Genomic DNA, 21,915 nt, shown 5'->3' with positions numbered 1-21,915 from the left:
TACCAAGCTCTATTGATTGGAAGCCAATCCTTGCATTAATTCTGGGCCCAGTCTTAAAAAGAGTTTCGGTTGATCAAATTAATCATAACTCTATGGAAATCCATCAGTGTCATAAATTTTTCTACAGGAAATTTGCAAAATGTCCTTTGTAAACAAAGGGGAGAACTCCAAATTGTCAAGAAAACAATGAATTTATGAATATACATCATATATATCCAGAAAATATTTTGAACAAACATGCATTTGCAAGATGCTGACGTTGCTGGCTTTCCATAGTTACGATTGATCAGATCAATCATCACTTTTTTGTAAGACGGCGCCCTGGACTTCTTTATTAGCAGTTGGAGCAGTGGTGTTTGTGGGATACCCTGGAGCACTGCTAGTACTACTTACTGGGATTAAACTAGTAGAAATTGACAAAGTAGTCAGGAAAGGGAATAAAGTGCATTAGTTCATCAGACTTCTTCTGAGCCACTGTCATGGTGAAGCTGTTCCTTTCGCCAATCCTGGATGTCTTTAGTAGTGCTTAGGGGAGTGGTGCCTCTCAGGTATACTGGAGCACTGCCTGCACTACTCGCTGGGATCAAACTGGTACAACTTGACAAAGCAGTCAGGAAAGGAATGAAGCTCTATAGTATCATCAGACTTCTTCTGAACCACTATGAAACAAAGTGAAGTCGTTCCCTCCACTAATCCTGGAATCCTGGATCTCTTTAGTAAGAGGTTGAAGCAGTGGTGTTTCTGGGGTACACTGGAGCACTGCTTGCACTACTTACTGGGTTCATACTGGCACAACTTGGTAAAGCAGTCAGGAAAGAGAATAAAGTTCTGTAATATAATCAGTCTTCTTCTGAACCACTGTCATAGTGAAGTTGTTCCTTCCACCAATCCTGGACCTCTTTAGTAGCGCTTGGGGGAGGGGTGCCTCTGGGGTACACTGGAGCACTGCTTTTACTACTTACTGGGGTCAAACTGGCAGAACTTGATAAAGCAGTCAGGAAAGGGAATAAAGTTCTGTAATATAATCAGTCTTCTTCTGAACCACTGTCATAGTGAAGTTGTTCCTTCCACCAATCCTGGACCTCTTTAGTAGCAGTTGGAGCAGTGGTGTTTCTGGGGTACACTGGAGCACTGCTAGTACTGCTCACTGGGGTCACACTGGTAGAACTTGATGATGAACCTAAAAGAACAATGGTAGAAGAGCCAGAAGGATTGAAAGTAAGACAGAATGCAATAGACATATGGATATACAATCATAGAAATCAGTCCTTGTCAAATTACTCTTTCGAAGTACAACTCACCTGAGGAGCTATTCATAAGGAAGTCCCCCCTTGTGATTAACGTTACCCCCCCCTCAAGTGTTAGTACAACAGCTGGTGACTGGGTGAACACTCTTGGTCTCCCCCTCCCATCTCTCCCTCTTTCTCTATATTTCTCACATCTTTCTTACCCGTTTTGAATCTCCTGTTGGATCTTGTAGGTCCACGGCTGGCGCTGTCTTCGCCACCACGTTTAACGCTACCTTCTGGGTGGACTCTCTTGCCCCCCCCTGTATTTCTCCCTGGCTCTCTATCTTACTCTGTCTCTTACATGTCCTTACCTTTTTGGTATCTCCTGTTTAATCTTCTATGTCTGAGGATAGCGCTTTCTTTTCCATCAGGTTTGACGTTACCCTCAGACAGTGTTGGCACCAGAAGCCTGTGACCGGATGAACTCTATCGGTCTCCCAATCCCTTTATCTATCTCTCTCTCCCTTTCTGCCTCTCTATTTCTATCTGTCTCCCACACATCCCTTTAACCTACTTGGTATCTCCTGTTAGATCTTCTAGGTCTGAGCCTAGCACTGTCTTCACCATCAAGTTTGACGTTACCCTCAGAAAGTGTTGGTACCAGAAGCTTGTGACTGGATGAACTCTCTCGTTCTCTAAACCCTGAATCCTGTTGTCTCTCTCTTTTTCCCTCTCTATTTCTATCTGTCTCACACGCATCCTTCTTACCTACTTGGTATCTCCTGTTAGATCTTCTAGGTCTGAGGCTAGCACTGTCTTCGCCATCAAGTTTGACGTTACCCTCAGAAAGTGTTGGTACCAGAAGCTTGTGACTGGATGAACTCTCTCGGTCTCTAAACCCTGAATCCTGTTGTCTCTCTCTTTTTCCCTCTCTATTTCTATCTGTCTCCCACACATCCTTCTTACCTACTTGGTATCTCCTGTTAGATCTTCTAGGTCTGAGGCTAGCGCTGTCTTCGCCATCAGGTTTGACATTACCCAGAGCCTGTGTTGGCACCAGAAGCCTGTGACCGGATGAACTTGCTGGCCCGTATTCTGAAGTCGGGTTTAACTCAGGTTTAAAGTTGTGGTTTAAGTATGGGAAGCCTAAAGTATCAAAATTTTTATTAAATTGTATGTTTACTGTGCTCTTTCCTGATTCACCGATGGTGAAGACAATAATATATTCATACTTCCTAGACAATTATGAATGATTTGAGAGCCAAATGAGCTGAAGTATGATATCTCTACTATTAGTGATTTATGCAACAATTGGCTATCCATACTTAAACCACAACTTTAAACCTGAGTTTAAGTTAAACCTATCAGAATACAGGCCTCTCAGTCTATCAACCCCCTTGTCTCTCTTTTTCCATCTCTATTTCTATCTGTCTCACACGCATCCTTCTTACCGACTTGGATCTCCTGTTAGATCTTTGAGGTCTGAGGCTAGCACTGTCTTCGCCATCAGGTTTGACGTTACCCTCAGACAGTGCTGACACCAGAAGCCTGTTACCGGATGAACTTTCTCAGTCTATCAACCCCCTTGTCTCTCTCTCTTTCCCTCTCTATTTCTATCTGTCTCACACACATCCTTCTTACCTGTCTGGTATCTCCTGTTTGATCTTCTAGGTCTGAGGCTAGCGCTGTCTTCACCATCAGGTTTGACGTTACCCTCAGACAGTGTTGGCACCAGAAGCTTGTGACCGGGTGAGCTGGGAGCACCGTGCTCAGGCTTTGTCTGAGCATGTGGAGAAAAAGCCAATTTTGGGGTTTGTTAAAAAATGAGACAAGATCACACCACAATTTTCAATCAAAGAACTTGCTTTTAAGTGGAGATAATGGGAACTTTAGACTAAGTATAATATTTTGGGACCACAGAAATTTATTCAAATTAGTTGAAATTTCATTTAGAAGATGTATGTAATACCTGTTTTTCCTAATATGGGTCCTGTAAATTCAATTCAATTAATTTATTTTCACTCAATAAAAATATAATTCACACAAGTTATAAAATAAAATTACATACTGGCAAGAAAGAACAAAAATACCAAATACAGAAAAAAACGAGACTTTGAGTGTGGACTGGAATTAAAGATCTGATATATCATAGCACTTCCTGCCCAGTAAAGACAAGCAAGGTTCACAGAACAGCACATGCAAAGAAAAACACACACAGAGGGAAAACAATCATTAGCTAGTGTTAATAAAGTGTTTGCCTTTATGGAAGAATGATAGAAAAGAGGAAGAGGACTGAACAAAGACTTGTTACGACAACAAATGCAAAATCAAGCCGACTTCAGTAGCTTTTAAACTCTAATTGCAAATTTGTTATGAAACAGATCGAAGGTCTAAAACCTTGCTTCAACTTTGGTGAATATTCAACTAAGAAAAGGTTGACTAATGTGAGTTCATAATAATAATAATAATAGGCATTCATAATAGAAATATTCTTTTCCGAGGCGCGTTGTTATTATTATTGCCCCGGCTTTAGCTCGAGCTGCCTTTCAGCGCTCATGCATTCAAGGAATTAATCCTGCCGGGTACCCATTCACCTCACCTGGATTGAGTGCAGCACAATGTGGATAAATTTCTTGCTGAAGGAAATTACCCCATGGCTGTGATTCGAACCCATGACCCTGTTTCAAAGTCAGAAGACTTATCCACTGGGCCACAATGCTCCACATGCTCCAGCTCATCTGTATCAATAATTTCTAGCTCATTTGGTTGACAGGCGATTGCTCCTACAACAACTGCTCCAGGCTTCATTTCCTCTGAGGATTAGGGTAAGTGTTATGGTTGCAATAGGGTTTGAAGTCATTCAATTAGTATGTGGAATTTCAAGTGGAGCAATTTTCGCCAGAGAAAACATGGAATCAGTTATTGGCAATATGGAAACAATAATGTTTGCCTGGAAAGGTTAAACTCACCGGATCTTTATTTGTTTCAGGGATTGGAATGATGTTGTCTAAGACTGGTGTTTCTTCCTTGTTCTTGTTGCTATCTTCTTTAGGCGGACTTGGAGTGGTAATGAAAGCTGGGGGTACTACCAGTCTCTCCGGTTTCTCGCCCCCGTAGAATGGATTGCTGTATGATGAATGGTGACTCTTCTCTTTCTGCTTATAAATCACATCACAATTATGGATTCAGGGTTATCAAAATGATCACGCAATACACGAACCAATTACTATATTGGCAGATTTGGCAACAATTAAAATGGCAACAAAATAGCAGCCTCTATAGCTCCAACCCAATTCCTCAAATACACACTTCTTATTATAGTAAATTATATTTGTTAAACAAATTACTTCTTATTGTCATATATAACATTAATGGTTTTGTTCATTTGCACGACCCCATAGTAAAACAGCCTTGCAGCTTAATAGGGATTTTATCATGAATAAATTAAATATCGATCAATACATTATGTTTTTTAAATGATTTACAATTTTACATTCTTATATTGGTTTTGATAAATGAATTTGAACTCAAACTAAAATTGGAATATTACTGATGTTATGATTATTATTATTTTATTTGGCATTCAAAAGACAAAGAATACAAACAGATCAAAGACAAGATCAATCAAACTTGTACATGATAGAGAAAATAAGACCTGGATGAGAGTTGGAGAGGCTGCCTGGGTATGGAAAAGGCTAACTTAATAGCCATAACCCACAGGTCTTCCTCCCCAAACCTCCCAACCCCATCCAGGTCATAACAGTAATGATGAAAATAAAAATAAGATGAAGATATTTAGAATCGGCAAAATACAATGGTCATACATGTGACTTTGTCACCTCAAGTCAGCCCCCACAATACCTCCCCAATCACATCATTATGTATCTACAAGCATTAGAATGATAAGCATCAAACATTAAAGCAATCGTAAATTTAAATTTGTAAATAATACTGCATCTACCATAAATAATGGGATATAGGACAATAAGAATTGATAAAACCATATAAGATTAAATGACATGATGTTGAGGCTGAAATAGGCCGGATTAAATTTAGTGTACAAATTATGAATAAACTTGCTCTTTAGTTTATGATGACATGACTTACAGCTCTCATTCTGATGAGGCATTTATCCAGCCAGTTGCGTATCGTCTCCTTGGCGACTTCCTCTTCAATGTTATATTCCAATTCCTCTCTGGCCAAGAGTTCATCTAGCTGCAGTGATTTCCTGATGTCCACAGACCGGTAAGACAGCATACTGTCAAAACATAAGGCAATTGAGATGCTAAATTGAACTACACTCGCTTCTTCCACTTTTAATGTCTCATCTCGCATGATCTAATCCAACGCGTCCACCCAGGTCAAGAACATTTCAGTAGTTTAAAACTGAAATTTAGTATTTTGGTGAGGAATTCAGTATTTTCAAAGAAATACCATAGGACAACACATAACAAGTGGAATGCCTCTGGCCGTCTCACCTGCATCACGCGGTTCAATATAGCAGCAGTGCTGACTTTGAATACTACCTTAACTCGCACAAGATGTTCAGTGATACATGGTTACTCTTATGTCCACTTTTTATGAACTAGACCAATAAACTTACAGAGATATGATGGTTATTCAACAAAAAACCCCAACATGGCCAAAGTTCATTGACCTTACATGACCTTTGACCTTGATCATGTGACCTGAAACTCGAACAGGATGTTCAGTGATACTTGATAACTCTTATGTACAAGTTTCATGAATCAGATCCATAAACTTTCAAAGTTATGATGGTAATTCAACAGATACACCCAATTCGGCCAAAGTTCATTGACCTTTGACCTTGGTCATGTGACCTGAAACGCGCACAGGATGTTCAGTGATACTTGATTACTCTAATGTCCAAGTTTAATGAACTAGACCAATAAACTTTCAAAGTTATGATGGTAATTCAACAGATACCCCCCGATTCGGCCAAAGTTCATTGACCCTAAATGACCCTTGACCTTAATCATGAGACCTGAAACTTGCACAAAATTTTCAGTGATGCTTGATTACTATTATGTCCAAGTTTCATGAATCAGATCCATAAACTTTCAAAGTTATGATGGGAATTCAACAGATATCCCCAATTCGGCCAAAGTTCATTGACCCTACATGACCTTTGACCTTGGTCATGTGACGTGAAACTCATGTAGGATGTTCAGTGATACTTGATTAACCTTATGTCTAAGTTTCATGAACTAGGTCCATATATTTTTTAAGTTATGATGACATTTCAAAAACTTAACCTCAGGTTAAGATTTCGATGTTGATTCCTCCAACATGGTCTAAGTTCATTGACCCTAAATGACCTTTGACCTTGGTCATGTGATATGAAACTCTAATAGGATGTTCAGTAATACTTGATTAACCTTATGGCCAAGTTTTATTAACTAGGTCCATATACTTTCTAAGTTATGACGTCATTTCAAAAACTTAACCTCAGGTTAAGATTTGATGTTGACGCCGGCGCCGCCGCCGTCGGAAAAGTGGCGCCTATAGTCTCACTTTGCTTCGCAGGTGAGGCAAAAATTAACTTTAGAAATCAGCATTTTCCAAGATATGATCGTCCAGTTGGAATGACAGCTCTTTATTAAACACAGATGTGTTTTTCCACTATCCGGAACATTCAGGTTTTTTATCAATGTTTTTTTTAAAGATTCTTTTTTATTCTGTTTTGAAAGATTTTCAAAATGCAAATTTTTTTGTTTTCAAGACATAAGATTTAACCCCCTAACGACAACATTCTAGTACGAAATATTATACAATTAATGCACATTTATGAGTGTGTTATGACGATGCAGCACACTCGAGGGTATTTACAATTATGCGAAAGCAAGAGGCGCTTGCGCCGAGTGCTTTTGCATAATATTGTGAATGCCCGAGAGTTGCTCGCATCGTCACTAACATCACGAATCTTAAAATGTGCATTGTTTTATAAAACGGGTCGGCAAAATGAATTTTTCATTGAAATCTTGTTCAAATCCCTCCAACTTGTGTACGATCGCACAGACAAAGAGATCACAAGACTGTCAATTATGACATCACAGGCGTATCTACTATGCGCGCCTAAGTAAGCGCATCAAAATCCTTGCCAGCCTCTTTTACTGAACGCGTATCAGTTTTTACGTGCTATTGGAACTAATGCTGCACAAGAAATGCACCTTGCAGTGCTGCACAAAAAATGCAGTGCTGCATGAAAAATGCACGACTGGAAGGTTGCGCATAATTAAAGCATGAACACGTGACTTGAATACGCACTCACCATTGGCTACATCCTTGAACCCGTTTTATAATATACAATGCCTACTTAGCTTGTTGTACGCAAGCAAATGGGAGACTGAATGTCAAACATTTGTACCGTTGCACACACGATGTACCATCCAAAATGTACCGTTGCACGGCTTTAGGAGGTGATGTCACAATACGATTCAATTCATTGCTGTCAGTAAAAAATGAAGATGAAATACCCGTATAGCCTGCTGACTAAAAATGTGCAATGCTGCCCGCGGGATTTTGCTATTCGCTTTAAATTTTTTTGCTCCCTTTTCATCAATTACTGCAGGGGACAACTCTTGGTTTTTAAAAAATATTTTTGCTAAAATCTGAGGTCTTGGACATTACAAATAGTGAATATTCTTATTCGTGCAATGGTGCAAGATTTCGCATTCGGTGAAAGAGACACTCTACTCAAAACTGCTAAAGCCTCATTGAGTATCCTTCTTTCACCTCATGCGAAATCTCGCACTATCGCACTCATGTCTATTCGCTATTTGTATACTGATTTTATTTTATAACAATCTATACCATAGTTCTTCCCCAGAATGCAAGTATACAAACCTGAGGACATCATGAAAGGTAACATCCTGCCCGTTTCTCATCTTCTCTATCTCACAGCACATGTGTTTGTACAGGAGGTGGTCCTTCTCCATGTCCACTTCAAGACGCCCGCGGAGCAGACGAAGCACAAACTTGACCCGGCTGACTGGAATCACCCCCTAGACAGAGAAATCAATGAATATTGTTATAATGATAATAATATGCAACATTTACAGTTGTGACCCAAAAGTTAGTGAACCTCCCCACAAAATGCACTCCTTCATGCTGAGTTGCCTTCATGCTGACTTTTGACCAATCCTTTGGCAAGATTCTTAGTACGCGTAATGAATGTCCTCTCTATTCATCTATCACTCTGCTTTAAGATGCTTGTTAACATCAGGAATTTCAATCTGAAAAAGAAATCCAATTGTATCTATCGCGAATGGGAATCAAAATGATTTAGAAGCTGTTTTAGGTCCCAAGAATTGATTGATTTGCTCGACAATAAAACTACAATTTTCGGTAGGCCCAGAGAAACAAACTTCACCGAATGTAAGATTTTATCACCTGACTTCACAATAACATATCTAAAACATGGCAGAACTTGAACACTTTAAATATCTTCATTTTCTGTTGGGGTTCACTAACTGTTGAGCACCACTGTATATAGCGCTCAATACAATGTTCTTAGTGCTGCATACTATTACCCCAGCTTTAGCGTGGCTACCCTGATCAGATACTCGAGCATTCAAGGAATTTCTTGATACCAAGTACCCATTTACTACACCAGGGTGGAGAGTGTCAAACGTAGATAAACGTAAATGTAGTATGCCAATGTGTGTGGTCAGCCGTCGTTTTTTTTCTTTAATTTCATTTTAATCCCTTAAAGAAATACTGAAATCTAAGGCCTTACCTTTCTATGTATATCGACCATATTCCATGTGATTTGAAAGTTCTTGATGTCTGCATAACTCAGCAATGCATCTTCTTCGTTTGAGTAAAATAGAGAAAAGTTCTCCATAATGATACCTGACAAGAAGAAAGACCAAACATCAAGCCATTTGATTAATATATGAAACTAGCAGTAAATAGATAGATGGATGGATGGACGGATGGATAGATAGATAGATAGATAGGATAGATAAGATAGATAGATAGATGAGGATAGATAGACAGACAGACAGAGAGATATATAGATAGATAGATAGACAGAGAGACAGACAGAGAGACAGACAGACATATAGATAGATAGACAGATAGATAGATGTAGTATAGAAGACTCACCGACAAGTAGATTGATAACAATGTAAGCTATGAGGACATAGAAAGAACAAAAGTACACCATGGAAGCCTTGCTGTTGCCGCAGTCAGTCTCCCAGTAATTCTCCCCTTTCTTGCTGCAGAACGGCTCACTGATCTGTGGGAACAGAATCAATAAATTGTAGGAATAATTTGTTATCACTAATAAATTACCTCTTAATGTCCATGAAATGTTTACACTCTCAATCACCAAGTTCACCATCACAATACCCATTTTAAAGAATTTTTCATTTTCATTTCATTTCATTTATTTCATTTTCAACAAAATATAAATCAAATAAATACAATTATTATTATTTCACTTAGAATTATTTCACTTATGGCCTGCTAGAATAGTGTAATGAAATCCATAAGACACCATTTCCCTGTAATTTGGAACTCGATCACTAAAGACATAATTGAATGTAAGTAAGTTAATTCCTTAAAAAAAAATTGAAGCAGTTTCTTTATCTGAAGTATGCATGGTCATTTCTTTATTGTAAATTGTAATTTTTGTTCTTTTGTCTGTTGACTTTGTTCATATCATGTATATTTTATCTTGTCACTTCTTCACAATGTATTCTACATAATATTTTAGGAACTGCGCATGTACAAGGCCTCTTGGTTTTTTTTTGCAGTCCCCATTTTACTTTCATTTTTTTACTTTAGCTTGTTGAATATTTTGTGTATATTGTATTATGTATATTTTTAACCGAAAATGAAATTAATGTGAATTGAAATATATTGAATGTGGAAAATTATTGAATTTCAGGGTCTATTCCTTTCATTCTAAAGGCTACAGCAAGCAATTATGCTGTAAAATACCTCTCATTACTCTGCAGTACATAGAAAAGTGATTTTCTAAATTTCTTGACTGTTGTATGTGGCAGATCTTGTGATTACTTTAAAAGAGAAGATTGTTTCAAAGCATTTGATTTTGGAATTTTCCACTCATGACAGCCCAAATCGCTCACCAACCTCATTCATTTCCTTCATTCAATCATATATTCAGGCATCAAGTAAATATCTCACAAATAAAATCAATTTATCTCTTTCTTTTCCATCACCATCATCATCAATTCCTCGTTATCAAATTATATACTTTTAATTTTTTTGATTTCCAGCAAAGTCATTAAATGTAACAGTATATATGAATTTTGCAAAGTGGGGAATAACAAAGTTACTATTATCTAGGTTATCCCATTACAAACAAGTACAGAAAAAAAGCATAAGCACATATTAGGATCATCATAAGAACATGTCCTGCTTGCTAACAAACTAATTTCCCTTTTTTTACTTGTAAACATTATCAACAAAAAAAAAAATCAAGAAAGAAACATCTTTGGCTTCCCAAAGTTTTAGCACAGATCTTTTTAGCCATGACTTTCATGTACTTGAACATAAATTTGGTGGATTCCTATCGGTTGAAGTGGACTGGCGGAATTTGATGCGGCCAGCATGCATAAAATTATGCTGATTACCAGGGTCCAGAAGGTGAGAGAGAATTGTGCTGCATATTTCTTAGACCGTTTTCAGTGAATTCTTCCTCCGCATTTGCCATTTTGTTTTCATTTTTGAAGCATCACAGTCACTCACATTACAGCCCACATAGCGCTGTGCGCTGCCTGCACCTGCGCGAGATTGACCCTGATGTTAGAAATCAGCCTGCCCGCTGCAACCAACAGATGGTGAACCATATTGTGAATTCACCACATTGCTTGAATGAAAGACAAAAGAGTTTAGGCCTACCATACAGTCATGCATGATCTTATTCCAGTCTTCTCCAGTGACAATCCTAAATAGTGTGGCCATCGCGTTGGGGGCGCTCTCAAAGTTAGCATGTCTGAAAGCAAGATATAGAAATGATTCATAGAAGAAAAAAAAAAAACAGCATTACTGAGTAATTTGGAGGGTGTTGATATGTTGATTTAACACTTCGTATCTATATAGTAAAACACCAGAAAGGTGTTTGAAACAGCATCACTTGGGCCTTAGGCGAACAACACTAAGCAGTGTTAACCCAATATTAGTTTGATTCTTAACTGCTGTTGTTTTCAACACTTCCATGGTGTTTTCCGATATCGATAATGGGCTGGTGTTAAATCAACACCGGTGTTCATGCAGTGTACATTGTGTGTGGGCAAGCCAGAATCAAATTACCTCGGTAATAATATATCTGTAAAAGGCTTGGAGACGTTCCAATTTATTAAGCGCTATATAAAAGCAAATTATCAATATTATTCTCATGCATGGATGGATGTAATGATCTGCACAATGGCAATTCTTAACCCAATACAATACAACTCTTACTTATAATTTTTCATGGACTATCATTGACCATGGTTAGATAAGCTATTTTATTCATGAGTCCACTGTTTGAAGAGTGGTCTCATGAATGAAAAAGCGATTCTAACCATGGTAACAGGCATCAATTTGGCGCACTGTGACAAATGCGCGCATCAGCATTGGACATGTTTTATACACGCGCCCGATATGCACTAAATTAAGCATAATTTATACAGTAAACCTACATAAACCATGGACTCAACCGTGGGTTTTCAAAACCACCTTTGTGAATTCAGGCCAAAGAGATTACTCACCTGCCTAGATGCTCTCCGTATTTGACCTTGCCGAACAGAACAACACCCAGGAATGCATAGAAGGTGATCAACAGGAACAGGCCGACGATGATGAAGAAAGATTTCACACAGGACACCACGATGGTCATCATCAGCATCTTCAGAGTTGGCTACGAACATTAACAATTCAATGAAATTCAAGCATAATACTACAGAGCTATATAAAGAGATGTGATTATAAGTTTGCATGCTGCATATCATGTGCACATAAGCACCAAGTATGACTTCTAAGTTACACTTAACGTTTTGTGAAACACCCCTCTCCCGATTCACCTTGTAAAAGATAGTTTATCCCTTAACATTGACCATCCACAATGAAACAAGGTAAAGAAAGTAATCAATTGGTCAGATTCATTAATATTCACACAGCAAAAGTTGTTGCCATTAAAGCTGTAATCCCACACAGAGATGCCAACCCAGAAAAAAGCTCTGCAGTATTTTCAGGGATGAAATACTAGATTGGAGGGGGATAAAACATTATATTACATAGGTCATGTTAATTCGAATCAGTGATAGGTCAATACGCCATCACGTGACCATAGCTGCGAGGATCGCATTTGTTATATTCTAGGTTTTGACGTCACCTCAGGGAATATACCGCGTAGTATTTTCAATTGCGGCGTTATATCCACTAAGGTGACGTCACTCGCTGCAAACAAGTTGCGCAACAAGGTAGTTGATGTACGCGCTAGTGTTAACGCGTTGATTGCATGAAGAACGCGCTTAATGTATTTTAAAAAAAACTATTATGACGTAGATGGATCAGAGCTGTAGCAAGAATTTTGGGTTTGAGCCAGATGATGAATGCAATTTCTGATGCCGAATCCACATATACTATATAATATAACAGATATTGCCTGGTCTATCGTTTTAATAAATAACATTTCAACTCCCCTCCGAAGCTATATTTTTCCCTCGGGATAATATTTTCCCTCAGCGCTGCGCGCTTCGGGCAAAATATATTCCCTTGGGAAAAATATAACTCCGTCGGGGAGAGGAAATGTTATATTCAAACTCTAGGTAGGCAATATCTGTATAATATTTAAACTTTTCTGTCACCAACGTGTATATATTATGATTTGGGATTTGAAAAAGACAATTTTACATGAAACTTGCAGTATTTTCACGTTTTTTTTCTTAATCTGTCGAAAAGGGGAACCTTTGGCATCGAAAACCACGTATATCGATGGACATCTATGGCAATATGGACAGGTAGAAAATATACTCACATGTTTCCCAGTGATAGTAAAGAATCGGAAGAGAACTGTTGCTGCTCCAAATGCAAAGCTCATATTGTTCTACAAAGAAAATTAGGATATGGGGATAAGAATACATGTTGGTTCTTGAAATCTTGATGGTAACATTATCATGTAGACTTCTAATAAACTGCATTGGATACTATTCACATAGCACAAATTCAAGTTAATCCTCAGTGAGCTACTCAGACTCACCCTTTTGGTGAAGTAAATAAGTGGAAAGCAAGTCATACTGAACCCATAAAAGTGCAAGGGGGGGGCAAAATAGTTTTCTGCTCAATATGTCAGCATCCAATCATTCCTCCCCCCCTGCATCACCTCCAAACATACATTACTTCCACATCATTCACAAACACCATCATCATTTTCATCACCAACATCATCATCAACATCATCAACATCATCATCATCATCAGCTTCATCAGCATCATCAGCAGCATCATCATCAGCAGCATCATCATCTTCATCATCACCACTACCATCATCCTGCTAAACTTATATTAGTGAAGCACAGTATGAGTCATACCACATCCATCAAATTGACTACTAGATCGTATCTATTCCGTCACCACAACTACCTCCAACATCATCATCATACTCATCATCATCACAATAATCATCATCTCCATCATCATCTCCATCATCATCACCATCACCATCATCATCATAATCACCATCAACATCATCACCACCATCATAATCATCATCATAATCACCATCAACATCATCACCACCATCATCATAATCATCATTATCATCATCTTCATCTTAATCATCATCGTCATCATCCTGCTATTATTACCATATAAGTGAAGTGCAGAATGAGCCATACCACGCCCATCAACGTCACCACCAGATCGTATCTATTCCGTCACCACAACTACCTCCAACATCATCATCTTCATCATCACCAACACAACCTCCATCATCATCATCGTCATCCTTATCCTCCTCATCATCATCGCCATCATCCTCCTCATCATCACCATAGTCACCATCATCATCATCATAATCACCATCATCATCACCACTATCATCACCGCAATCATCATCGCCATCATCACGCTCTACTCACCATATAAGTGAAGTGCAAAATGAGCCATACCACGCCCATCAACGTCACCACCAGATCGTATCTATTCCGTCTGCTGTGCCAGTAACCGATGGGACTCAGGGAGATGCATTTCAAGATGACTTCAAGAACAAACATCAGAGTGAGGACCACTGAGATGTAGGCCAGTACCATCGCTGTCCTAGTATCCTCCCACTGTGTGATGCAACAAAAACAAATCTTCACCGCTTTGATCAATAGTGAGTTTCTCAACTTCTACGGGGACGGATTCTACAACATAGTAAATCTATTGAAAATGCCTGTCAAAATCACAATGAACAGCTGACAGGTCTTTGTCAAAAATTGGTGAACCAAGGGGGCATTTCATGAAAGGACTTGTCAGACATTTTATCCGACAAGTACCAGTTTATCCGACAGTTACCATAGGAACAGTGCCTCTCAGCCAATCAGAATCAAGGAAAGATGTCAGATCTGACAACTTGTCGGATGAAAATATTAAGGAAACGCTCCCCAGGACAGCTAATCGGCGCAAAAATTCTGAGCTGATGAAAAATGGCAAAGACAATCGTTTGTCCAGAGTCACGGAGGAAACTGCTGTTTTGATTCACCGATTGTCAACTAGTACCCTATTTACACAGGATTTTCTTAGCACCGGACTATCGCTGACCCCGTACTATTTTTTTTTCCTTTTCACACATGCCAAAATGTTATTGCTAACCCCGAATAAGGAATGCTTGCTTTTCAGACACGAAGCTCGCTAACCCCAGACTAGTGTTTTTTGTCGATCATTCGTAGTACAAGTAGTTCACTCGTACCTTTTTTACACACGCTAAAATTTCCTAAACCCCGTACTATAGGTGGGGCTAAATTGCCATTTAGCCCCACCTATAGTACGGGGTTAAGCTTAGCCCACTTTCGTTTTACATTAGCGATCTTAACCCCGTACTATTGCTCTTAGCACCGCAATTGCTGGGATAACCCTGCTTTTTTGCAGGGCCAAATAATCCCGTACTAAAGGTGGGGTTAGCCCACTTTGCAAAAATGCTGTGTAAAAAGAAAGTGGGCTAAGCTTAACCCCGTACTATAGGTGGGGCTAAATAGCAATTTAGCCCCACCTATAGTACGGGGTTAAGGAAATTTTGGTGTGTGTAAAAAGGGTAAAAGGCTACATGTACTTTGTCATGAAGGGCTTTTGACAATAGACTCTGTTCCAGAAAGCTTCTACATAATGTTGCAAAAACTCCCTTATGAATGTGAAATGGAACTTCAATGAGGTAACCATAATAAAGGTTTTCCCATCAAATTTCTTATGTTGCATTTGTATTAATGAATGGGTGTCCAAGTTTCAACCATATTTGTCAAATTTGCTCCTAATTGAATGATAACATTGTTAAATTGGATGCGAATTGATGGGAGTTTAATGGGAAAACCTTTAAAAAAAATAATAATGATAATGGGAAAAAGCATTCTCTTGAAATGAAGAATCCCAACAAACAAAAGAGGCATCAAAGTGTAAAAAAAGAAATCCTGACGCTTTTAGCGTCCCATAATTTCAGTCCAGAAATATGGGATGTCACAAGAAACTTGCAATCGATCGCAATTCAATTTTTGTTTATAAAATCAATCAGAAGTCAGGCAGATAATAGCAAAATGGCAAATGATTGTTGGTCTACTTCTTGCAATAAAAACTATACATTGAGTTACTATACATTACAACTGATACAACATCAATTTGCGATTGATTGCAAATATTTTCTTTCAACGTCCCCTTAGTAAGTTAACCCGGGGTTCTGAATATGCGCCCTTACCTTAGATGAAAGGAGAAAGAAGTTGACTAGAACCAGGAATGCAATGAATCTCTTGAAGTACTTGTGCTGCGACAAATCATACAGCTTGGCACGGAACCGAGAATGATCTGGTGAAAAACAGAAAAGTCAGAATATTTGAAAAGAATGAATATATAAAGCAAGCATTCACTATACGATTCAATTAAACATATCAAACCTTCAACCAGGGGGCGGGGCTAACTTGGATTTAAGCAAAATACTTGGCCATAAGCGGCACTTGAATAGCAAAGATGGGTATGCATTTTAATTTAAAAGAATACTTAAGTAAAATTCTGAGTTAAGTATGGAATTGAATACCAGCTTAAATCAAATTCTTGAAGTCTATTCAGTACTCTTGATGGTACACGAATTCTATTTTCAGGTGATAAGTGCAGTACATGCAGATCTGGGCCCCGTCTTACAAAAAGTTATGATTGATCCAATCAATTGTAACTCTATGGAAATCAATCAATGTCATAATTTTTTTCTACAGGAAATTTGCACAATGTCCTTTGTAAACAAAAAGGACAGTGAATTCTTAAGAAAACATTGAATGCATGAATATACATCATAATTAAAAAATATTTTGAACAAACATAATAGCATTATAGATGTTGACATTGCTGGCCGTCCATAGTTGTGATTGATCGGATCAATCATAACTCTTTGTAAGACAGGGCCCTGAGTTGATCTTACCAGGTCGTGGTGGGAGATGGAGCGGTTGGGCAAGCTGAAGTCTGCCTTTTAGATCCTGCCATCTTCTCTGATCAATAGTCAGCAAAGTGGTTCCCTGAAAATACATCCAAGAAAATATTAACATTGACAACTAAATAGCGATGAGTATTGTTTATGCGTGTAGAGCGTGACCTAAAAATGTAAGTGATGGAGGAGTAAAAAGATAGTTACTATCACATCATCAAAATCGTGGAGCGTTGTGGCCCAGTGGATTAGTCTTCGGACTTTGAAACAGAGGGTCGTGGCTTCGAATCCCAGCAATGGCGTAATTTCCTTCAGCAAGAAACTGATCCACAATGTGCTGCACTCAACCCAGGTGAGGTAAATGGGTACCGGTAGGAAGTAATTCCTTAAAAAGCTGTGTGCGCTATGAACGCCTAGCTGAGCCGGGTACTATAGGAATGCCTTGAGCACCTAACAAGGTGGATATGTGCGCAATATAAATACCCTATATTATTATTATTATTATTATTAACCATCATAATCATTATCATCAACATCATTAATACAATTATAAATATCAATATTTTTATCACCACTGTCATTATCATTATCACCCTGTACCTCCTATTCTTCATTGACCATCAGCATAACATCATCATTACCATTATCATCATGAACAACACTGTCATCATTATCATCACTATGTACATAATAATCTATATCATTATCATCATCATCTTCATTGTTATCCACACCATCATCATTATCATCTTCTTCTTCATTATCATCATCAGCAGCAGCAGCAGCAGTAGTAGCAACATCTTCCTCCTCCTCTTCTTCATCCTAATCAGTATCATTGTAATATCATCAACATCATCATCATCACCTCATCATCATCATCATCATCACCTTCATCATCATCATCATCACCACTCTCACCATCATCATCACCCATCATCACCATCATAATCATCATCATTCTCTTCCTCTTCTTTATTCTAATCACTATCATTGTAATATCATCAACATCATCATCATCACCTCATCATCATCACCTTCATCATCATCATCATCATCATCACCGCTCTCACCATCATCATCACCACCATCTCAATCATAATCATCATCATTCTCTTCCTCTTCTTTATTCTAATCACTATCATTGTAATATCATCATCATCATCACCTCATCATCATCACCTCATCATCATCATCATCACCACCATCATCATCACCACCATCTCAATCATAATCATCATCATTCTCTTCCTCTTCTTTATTCTAATCACTATCATTGTAATATCATCAACATCATCATCATCACCTCATCATCATCACCTTCATCATCATCATCATCACCACTCTCACCATCATCATCACCACCATCTCAATCATAATCATCATCATTCTCTCCCTCTTCTTTATTCTAATCATTATCATTGTAATATCATCAACATCATCATCACCTCCTCTACCACTATCGCTATCATCATCATCACCTCATCATCATCATCATCACCGCTCTCACCATCATCATCACCACCATCTCAATCATAATCATCATCATTCTCTTCCTCTTCTTTATTCTAATCACTATCATTGTAATATCATCATCATCATCACCTCATCATCATCACCTCATCATCATCATCACCGCTCTCACCATCATCATCACCACCATCTCAATCATAATCATCATCATTCTCTTCCTCTTCTTTATTCTAATCACTATCATTGTAATATCATCATCATCATCATCATCACCTCATCATCATCACCTTCATCATCATCATCATCACCGCTCTCACCATCATCATCACCACCATCTCAATCATAATCATCATCATTCTCTTCCTCTTCTTTATTCTAATCATTATCATTGTAATATCATCAACACCATCATCATCACCTCATCATCATCACCTTCATCATCATCATCATCACCGCTCTCACCATCATCATCACCACCATCTCAATCATAATCATCATCATTCTCTTCCTCTTCTTTATTCTAATCACTATCATTGTAATATCATCATCATCATCATCATCACCTCATCATCATCACCTTCATCATCATCATCATCACCGCTCTCACCATCATCATCACCACCATCTCAATCATAATCATCATCATTCTCTCCCTCTTCTTTATTCTAATCATTATCATTGTAATATCATCATCACCATCATCACCTCCTCTACCACTATCGCTATCATCATTATCATCGTAATTATCATCATCATCATAATTATCATCATCATAATCAAAAGTATAGTTAACATCATAATCAACATCATCATCATCATGATCGTCTACATCATCTCCATCCTTACCTTGTTTTCAAAGTAGTTTGAGATGACCACACCAACAAATAGAGTGAGTCCAATCATGCAACCGATGAAGACAAAGATGTGTATGTAGAAGGTATGCCACTATCAAGAACAACAAAAAAAGTGAAACTAGAATCAATCCTCAAGCCTGGCCCACACCTTCATATTTTGGGCTGCGTATTGGTGCGTTAGACAAAAGCAACAATATGCAGTGATTTTTCTTTTTACCGGTAAATCAAACGGAAATTCTGTTTGGTTTTAATACTTTTCGTATAAAAATTCATGGAATTCACCTTAGCAAAATGAAATTCAGGTTTTTGTTGTGTACATTTTCAGTGACAAGATGGAATTTTCATTTTTCGATCCAAATTGAAACAGAATTACAGATTTTTGGAAACAGAAAACACCATTTTTTAAAACACAAAATCACTCTCTAAAGCTTGACGCACGATACCACACAGCACGGTATTTCTTTGCAATCACACTTTTTTTGCCTATAAGCTCGTCAGAGATTGTACAGAGTTGAACACAGTAAAGCAAACCGATGCACACTTAAGTTCAGATATACTTTCATTGCATTAAATGCAAAGGAACAAAAAAGGCGCACTAACTATGAAAATGTTAGTAAATTTAATGTTTTACTTGTTTTATTTACCTTCAATTTAAGCTGCAAAGCACTTAGATATTTTTTTTGTATTACACGCTATATAAAAGCTCCATATTACGATTAATCATTATTATCATTTGAAAAGCCAGGCCCACACCTTTGCGTTTTGGGCTGCATACTGCTGTGGTAAATGAAAACAACTTAACATAGGATTCTACGCAGTATAATATTTGGTTGCAATCACACTTTTTTGTGCCTACAAGCTCATCAGAGATTGTACAGTAAAGTGAAGCGATGCACACTAAAGTTCAGATATACTTTTACTGCATCAAATGCAAAGCAACAAAGAAGGCACACTATTTTAGTAACAGAATTTCATTGCCTAATAACTGAAATGTTGGCTTACCATATTTGTCTGATTAATGATGATGTCTCGAACTTCCAACCAGCCTTCCAGAGAGAGTACTTCAAACAATGCTAACAGAGCACTGCCCAAGTTATCAAAGTTGAAGTTACGTGGGTTGGCCCTGTAACAAAGCAAAAAAATAGAATGCACAAGTAGCTGGCTTGACAGTGGTCCTCTGCAACAAAATGATAATATGCAACATTGATATACTGTATGACAAAAATGTCTTTAAAGTGCTGCATATCACCTTTGTTTTATAGCATAGAAGCCAAAAGAGCAACTTTTTTGGATTTCTGGGAATAAATTCCAGCAAGGTATCCATTTAACCCAACTGGGTCAGGTGTAGCTCAATGCCTAGCCAAAGGACATTGGGGCCAAGGAGGGAACAGAACCCCAAACCTTGTGATCTATAGCGAGAGACTAATCCACCAGACCACAAGAAGAGGAGGAACAAAGAATAGGTGGAACATAAGAGGGAAGAATAGGGGGAATAAGAGGGAAGGAAGAGGAGGGATGGTGAAAGAGAAGGAGCAAGGCAGATAGGAAGTATGAGAAGTACAGGGGGGGAGAGAGAAAGGGAAGATGAGGAAGGAGAGGGAACTTACCACACTCTTGGAACCAAGAAAGTAGGCAATTCTTCTTCTGGCGAATCTGGTTTGTGAGTCTTTACAACGCTAACAAGAATCCGGAATTCTCCAACGCATTCACTCTGAAATTAAGAACATATCATCCATATGTTATTAGTCAAATGATGCATGGGTTAGAGTGGGTCAGTAGGAACTGTGTGCACAAGGTAACTTTGGCATGGATTAACCCACGAGGCGCAGCCGAGTGGGTTTAGACCATAATGCCAAAGTTACCGTGTGCACAAAGTTCCACTGACCCACAAAAGAAACCCATGCATCATCTGTTTTATAGAATGGAAAAAAAATTATTGAATAAACGACAAAAATTAATAATTTACCGGATGCATGATAATATCATGCGTGACGCATGAAAAAATTTACCGGACGCATGATTTATTTACCAGATGCATGAAAATTCCAAAATGTAATGCAGCCACTTTGATAACCCTGGACAACATAAAAATGGGTTTAATTTGATATGTTGGCACAAAGGCATTATTATACCCGAAATGCCAGATATAGCTTTGCATTGACTAGATCTTGAGGCAGCCTCCGACCTCCACTAGCTGTGTGTGTATGCCCGGGCCACGCCGGGGGCCAGTACCTGCCTGGGCCTGCAGTGGAGATTTGGCAGTGCACAGACAGCCCAGGGCAGTAGATCTAACATTAGATCGTATGTCTGGACTTCTCAACTAACGAGTATGCGGGCAGTTTTAATCCCTATGACAATTACGGTACCGTATCTGTACTTACAGATCATTTTGCATCCTTTATTTGATTCGTTCTGCCTTGATCGAAAATTCAAAATTTTGACGTAAACAAGCGTAATAGTACATGCGCGATGACATCACAATGGCCTTTTTGGGCGATAGCTTGTTTATAGTGGATATCGTTTTGATTATCGGGATATCGTTCATGCAGCCCAGTAAAAATTCTTGCATTGCTCTCAATCAATCAGATTGCAGGGATTTTCTCATCCATTCTATAATAGTCAATATTATTAATTCTAAATCCACTTGGGAGGGGAAAGAAAATACAAGGCTCTAGAGATTAAATATTTGTAATAATTACAATAAAATAACACTTGCAATAAAACT

The 21,915-nt window shown here is 38.3% G+C and overlaps 1 protein-coding gene across 1 annotated transcript in view; it reads right to left on the bottom strand.

The window, feature by feature from the left end:
- Positions 1-574: 574 nt before the first annotated feature.
- LOC121429575 (sodium leak channel non-selective protein-like) overlaps positions 575-21,915 on the bottom strand; it is a 64,031-nt gene continuing 42,690 nt past the window's right edge. Inside the window, exons 24-39 of the mRNA XM_041626669.1 lie at positions 20,798-20,901; positions 20,193-20,313; positions 19,183-19,281; positions 16,864-16,957; positions 16,150-16,256; positions 14,345-14,536; positions 13,243-13,311; positions 11,975-12,123; positions 11,124-11,217; positions 9,360-9,492; positions 8,989-9,104; positions 8,097-8,254; positions 5,337-5,487; positions 4,199-4,387; positions 2,871-3,009; positions 575-1,180 (exon numbers count right to left, since the gene is read on the bottom strand). Of these exons, the coding sequence (XP_041482603.1) occupies positions 1,026-1,180; positions 2,871-3,009; positions 4,199-4,387; positions 5,337-5,487; positions 8,097-8,254; positions 8,989-9,104; positions 9,360-9,492; positions 11,124-11,217; positions 11,975-12,123; positions 13,243-13,311; positions 14,345-14,536; positions 16,150-16,256; positions 16,864-16,957; positions 19,183-19,281; positions 20,193-20,313; positions 20,798-20,901 (2,070 nt within the window). The 3' untranslated portion in view covers positions 575-1,025. The remainder of the gene's footprint in view (positions 1,181-2,870; positions 3,010-4,198; positions 4,388-5,336; positions 5,488-8,096; positions 8,255-8,988; positions 9,105-9,359; positions 9,493-11,123; positions 11,218-11,974; positions 12,124-13,242; positions 13,312-14,344; positions 14,537-16,149; positions 16,257-16,863; positions 16,958-19,182; positions 19,282-20,192; positions 20,314-20,797; positions 20,902-21,915) is intronic.

Source organism: Lytechinus variegatus, chromosome 16 (genome assembly GCF_018143015.1).
Source record: "Lytechinus variegatus isolate NC3 chromosome 16, Lvar_3.0, whole genome shotgun sequence".
In the NCBI taxonomy this organism is placed as follows: domain Eukaryota; kingdom Metazoa; phylum Echinodermata; class Echinoidea; order Temnopleuroida; family Toxopneustidae; genus Lytechinus; species Lytechinus variegatus.
The sequence above is the reverse complement of the archived record's forward strand: the minus strand, read 5'-3'. Positions and strand labels throughout refer to the sequence as shown.